We start from the raw sequence: 5,245 nt of genomic DNA, 5'->3' as shown, positions 1-5,245 counted from the left end.
GCACTACCGGTGTCAGCAACAACGTGGAACCTGCACACAATACAGCCAAAATATTTTGCCCCAACTTACAGTGAGGTTGTCAATCTCACCGGTTTTGCTGAACACAAATGATTAAACGTATAGTGTGGAAAGAGATATCTGTTTGCAGCGGAATTAAGTGTTTGCAGTAAGTAAATAGAACATGTGTTTGCAGTAGATGATTTTGTCAGTGTAAAAGAAAGGACCGGGGTCCACGATTTACTAGAGTTGTCTCTTCATAAAGATAAATAACATGCTAGGTGAACAAATTGCAGTTAGGCAATTGACAGAATAAAGACCATACATGACAAGATGATTACTATGAGATTCATTTGGGCATTACAACATAATACATAGACCGTAATCCAACTGCGTCTATGACTAATAATCCACCTTCCGGTTATCATCCGAACCCCTTTCAGTATTAAGTTGCAAGCAATAGATTATCGCATTAAGCAATGTGTGTAAAGTAAACAATAGAATTATCCTTAGACAAAGCATTGTTGTTTTCTCCCAAGTAGCAACAACACATCTACAATCTTAGAAGTTATTGTCACTCTTCCAGATTACTAGAGGCATTAACCCACTATCGAGCATAAATACCCCTCTTGGAGTTACAAGCTTATACTTTGCCAAAGCATCTACTAGCAACGAAGAGCATGCAAGATCACAAATAACATATGACAAGTATATAATCGATTTCAACATAGTATTCAATATTCATCGGATCCCAGCAAACACAACATGTAGCATTACATAAAGATGATCTTGATCATGATAGGCAGCTCACAAGATCTAAACATGAAGCATAAATTGGAGAAGACAACCTTCTAGCTACTGCTAAGGATCCGTAGTCCAGAGATGAACTACTCACGCATCACTTCGGAGACGGGCATGGCGATGTAGAGGCCTCCGGTGATGACCTCCCTCTCCGGCACGGTGCCGGGAAGAGCTTCAGAACCCTCCCGAGCTAGGGTCGACGATGGCGGATCGCGAGGCGCCATGCTTCAATTATAGTCTCTAGATTGGAAGCGGGCACTGAGGTAGACTTGGAGGCCCGGACCAATCAAGGGGCATGGTCAATGGGCGAGACGGGAAACTACGTCGACCTTAGCGAGGACGACATCGGCTCAGGAGGAGAAGGCGCAGACACAAACACCGTCCCTAGCGGCATCAAGGACGGGGAGGAGGAGAAGTTCGACTACAACTTGTTCTACTACCATCGCCGCAATGACGGGATTTAGTTTAGGTAAGGTTTATATTTTATTTGAATTTCATTCAAGTTTATGAAATATAACAAAATATAAATAAAACTTAAGTTTTTGTTTGAATTTAAAAATCTTATTAAGGGCACAACTTGGGAGAGGCGCCCCCATATGCAGCTACTAGTGGCTGCATCCCCATAGGCTCGATCATGCGCTGCTGCTGGATGACATGTGGAGTTGCTCTATATGATGTAAAGATAGATATTAAAAAAGATATGTTGGTGTTTGGATAAATGAAAAATATCACATGATAAAAAAAATTATAAATACAATAACTTGCAAAAAATAGGGTGGCCTAAACCAAGAACCATCTGGTGTGAAGTCGGCGACACTTATCGCTGTTATTTAGATAGAAATGCATCTTCATTGCAATTAAGTTTTGACCTATTTTAAACTTAGTTTTGGTAAATCTAAACTATCACTCGACACCCAAAACCACCAAATCTATCTATGCAAAAAAATTACTCTAAAACTATGTGGAAAAAATATTACTTTTTAGGCATGAGTGAACAATTTTTTTTAAATTGACCAAGTTCTAGGTCGATATTTTGGCGAGTTAAGTGCACTTTTGGTCCCTTAAATCTTGCGAAAGTCTAATTTTGGTCCTTCAACTCTATTTTGGTCTAAATCTGCCCTTAAACTCTTAATTAAATCCAAATTTGGTCCCTAACATCGGTTTAATGATGGTTGACCAGTTTTTGACTCTCCTTTTATGCCATCGTGGACATAATTGGCTTGTTTTAATCTACCTGTGATCATTTTTCCTCAGTCAATAAATAGAAAAATACCCTTGCCCTAACACACATGTGTGCCGCCTCCATCTTTCTCGCTTGGTGGAACAATCCTCGCCACTTCAGCCGCCTCCGCCTTTCCTCCTAATGCAAAATCCCTCGCATGTCCTCCGATTTTGCCTTTCTCGCCCAACTTATCCACCCTAGTAGTGTGAGGCGCCGTCGCTAGGTATTGGGGAAGAGTTAGGGTTACTACGACAAATGAATAATTATCATGATCTCACCAGCGAACGTTCAAAAAGCTAATCGCATAACTTATCTCAAGGTGAGCCGGTCCTACGTGGACTAACCTATCCAAATCTGTTCACGGTAGTAAAAAAGAGAGTCAAAAACCGGTCAACCATCGTTAAACCGCTACTAAGGACCAAAATTGGACTTAATTAAGAGTTTGAGGGCAGGTTTAGACTAACATAAAGTTAAGGGATCAAAGTTAGACTTCTTCAATACATGAGGACCAAAAGTGCACTTAACCCTATTTTGGTACTCTATCTATACTTTTTCTATTCCCGTTGGCGATATTTTTCTCTCTCTATATATGAACTGTAATGAGATTCAAATTATCTAGCACATGCACGGATTGTCTGTAAAGGAATAAAATAAATAAGATATTATAAGCTTCCCTAAAAAGAAAATCTATTTTAAGAAATGTTAACCAAAGAAAAGTTTTCGGATCTGATTGGACGGTTAATATTTTCTACTCCCTACCATAGAAAGCCTCTTAATTTCTTGTATGCACGATTCTGTAGTGCGTTACGTTTTTGATTGTGTGATTTGTTTCCATGGAAACTGCCGGCTATATGAAAGTAGGCGGAAGATTCCTGACCGCCATGGTTTGCCGTGGTCAATAATGTTAGGAACCTGCAAGCCAATGCGTTGATCTCTCCGTGTATATATAGTATCTCGAGCGAGCTAGGTTGTGTACTCCTCAATTGATCGACACGTACCCATCTCATAAGGCACCCAACAAAAAGTAGCTAGCTCGAGTTGATCGGGATCCCGAGAGATCTGCTCAGGCAAGAATTGAAGGAGGATCAATGGCGAGGTTCGTGGTGGCGGACGCGTCGGAGTACCTGGCCATCACGGGCTGGGGCATCGAGGACGTGAAGCTGGCGAAGAAGTCGCTGGTGTTCGTGGGTCAGCAGTGCAAGAAGTTCAGCCTTGCGCCGGTGAACTACTCGTTCGAGGTGAACGCCATGAGCGCGGAGAAGCTGCCCTTCATCCTCCCGGCGGTGTACACGATCGGCCCCCCGGTGACGACCCCGGAGCACAGCGAGGCGGAGCGAAAGGAGCTGAAGGCGAAGCTGGTCCTGTACGCGAAGCTGATCGCGCCGCTGGAGAGATCGTCCAACCACGTTGAGGAGCTGGTGAAGGGGGTGATCGAGGGCGAGACGCGGGTGATGGCGGCGGAGCTGACGATGGAGGAGATCTTCAAGGGCACCAAGGCGTTCAAGCACATGGTGTTCGAGAGCGTGCAGAAGGAGCTGGACCAGTTCGGGCTCCGGATCTACAACTCCAACGTGAAGCAGCTGGTGGACGTGCCGGGGCACGAGTACTTCTCCTACCTCGGGCAGAAGACCCAGCAGGACGCGGCGAGCCAGGCGAGGGTGGACGTGGCGCAGGCGAGGATGAAGGGGTCGGTGGGCGAAAAGGAGAGGGAGGGCCTGACGAAGCAGAACGCCGCCAAGGTGGACGCCCAGACCAAGGTGCTGTCGGTGCGGCAGCAGGGCGAGGGGCTCAAGGAGGAGGCCAAGGTGAAGTCGGAGGTGCAGGTGTTCGAGAACGCCAGGGAGGCCGACATTGCGGCGGCGAAGGCGGACCTCGCCATGAAGAAGGCTGAGTGGGATAGGCGGGCCAAGTTGGCCGAGGTGGAGGCCGCTAAGGCCGTCGCCATCCGCGAGGCTGAGCTGCAGATGGAGGTGGAGGTCAAGAACGCGCTCTGCCAGACCGAGAAGCTCAAGGCCGATCAGCTCAGCAAGGCCACCGTGCACTACGACACGCAGGTATCCATGCATCCGTATTTACTTGAGTAATGGTTCAAGGCCCTCTGCTCGGCATCATGATTTGTGAATGAATGTTGTGTATCTTGCAGGTTCAAGAGTCGAACGCGCTCTTCTACAGCAGGCAGAAGGCGGCGGAGGCGGCGCTGTACGAGGAGACCAAGGTGGCCGAGGCGCGCAAGGCGCAGGCGGACGCGCGCTTCTTCGAGCAGAGGATGGCGGAGGACGCGAGGCTCTACGCCAAGCAGAGGGAGGCGGAGGCGGTGGCGCTGGTGGGCAAGGCCAAGTCGGAGTACGTGGCGTCCATGCTGGTGGCGCTCGGTGGCAACTACAACGCCGTCAGGGACTACCTCATGATCGACGGCGGCGTGTACGCCGAGATGGCGCGCATCAACGCCGGCGCCGTCAACGGCATGCAGCCCAAGATCAGCATCTGGAGCAACGGCGTCGGCAATGATGGCGGTGGCGACGGTGGCGCGATGGAGCAGGTGGGCGGGGTGTACAAGATGCTGCCGCCGCTGCTGTCGACGGTTCACGAGCAGACTGGCATGCTTCCGCCGCCGTGGATGGGCACGCTGTCCAAGGACGGCACCGCCGCCAGCTGATTGCCGTGGCTGCGCAGTCTCAGTGTAGTTTCATCCGCTGGCTATCTAGCTACTTATTATTTTTCGATGATTGCTACTTCGTTTCGATTGTTAGATGGTTTTGATGCTTGATCGGATTATGCTTGATCGGATTACCGTCAGTGTTAACTGAACGTGTTCTATGTCTCGTCCACTGAGAAATACTTTAGTTGCATGACGTTTCCTTTATTTTTAAATAACCTATGATGCATGTATTCATTGTTCCTACTATATCCTAGATTGTACTTCCGCCACATCCATATATAGATTAAAAGGTTGTCTAGATTTGAATATATCAATACAATAAATAATGCCTAGTGACAAACCTAAAACATCTATTTATGAACAGAGGTGTTTATTTCATCCAAACACGTCCTAGTTCAAGGTGGTAGGAGTATGTGATTTTTTCCTAGATTCCATGATTCAGTCAAAACAATTCAAATTGGTAGTTGACCAACGGCCTAACTCTAACACGTGAGATTTTTTGAAGTCGTGTTTTACATGAACTACCCTATCACGCTAGGTTTTTTTCACCGATTGCTAATTCGGAG

The 5,245-nt window shown here is 47.1% G+C and overlaps 1 protein-coding gene across 1 annotated transcript; it reads left to right on the top strand.

The window, feature by feature from the left end:
• The first annotated feature begins 3,108 nt into the window (after positions 1–3,108).
• Positions 3,109–4,676, top strand: LOC124690278 (flotillin-like protein 2). Its single transcript, XM_047223680.1, has 2 exons — positions 3,109–4,074; positions 4,164–4,676. The coding sequence occupies exons 1-2, from the start codon at positions 3,109–3,111 to the stop codon at positions 4,674–4,676; spliced, it is 1,479 nt and encodes a 492-aa protein (XP_047079636.1).
• Positions 4,677–5,245: the final 569 nt, after the last annotated feature.

This window comes from Lolium rigidum, chromosome 2, assembly GCF_022539505.1.
Source record: "Lolium rigidum isolate FL_2022 chromosome 2, APGP_CSIRO_Lrig_0.1, whole genome shotgun sequence".
Taxonomy (NCBI): domain Eukaryota; kingdom Viridiplantae; phylum Streptophyta; class Magnoliopsida; order Poales; family Poaceae; genus Lolium; species Lolium rigidum.
The sequence above is the reverse complement of the archived record's forward strand: the minus strand, read 5'-3'. Positions and strand labels throughout refer to the sequence as shown.

Bases quoted from the DNA above. Each gene is read 5' to 3' on its own strand.
- LOC124690278 (XM_047223680.1), top strand. From the start codon at position 3,109: ATGGCGAGGTTCGTGGTGGCGGACGCGTCGGAGTACCTGGCCATCACG. The intron at 4,075-4,163 runs GTATCCATGCAT...TGTATCTTGCAG, and splicing joins CCGTGCACTACGACACGCAG to GTTCAAGAGTCGAACGCGCT.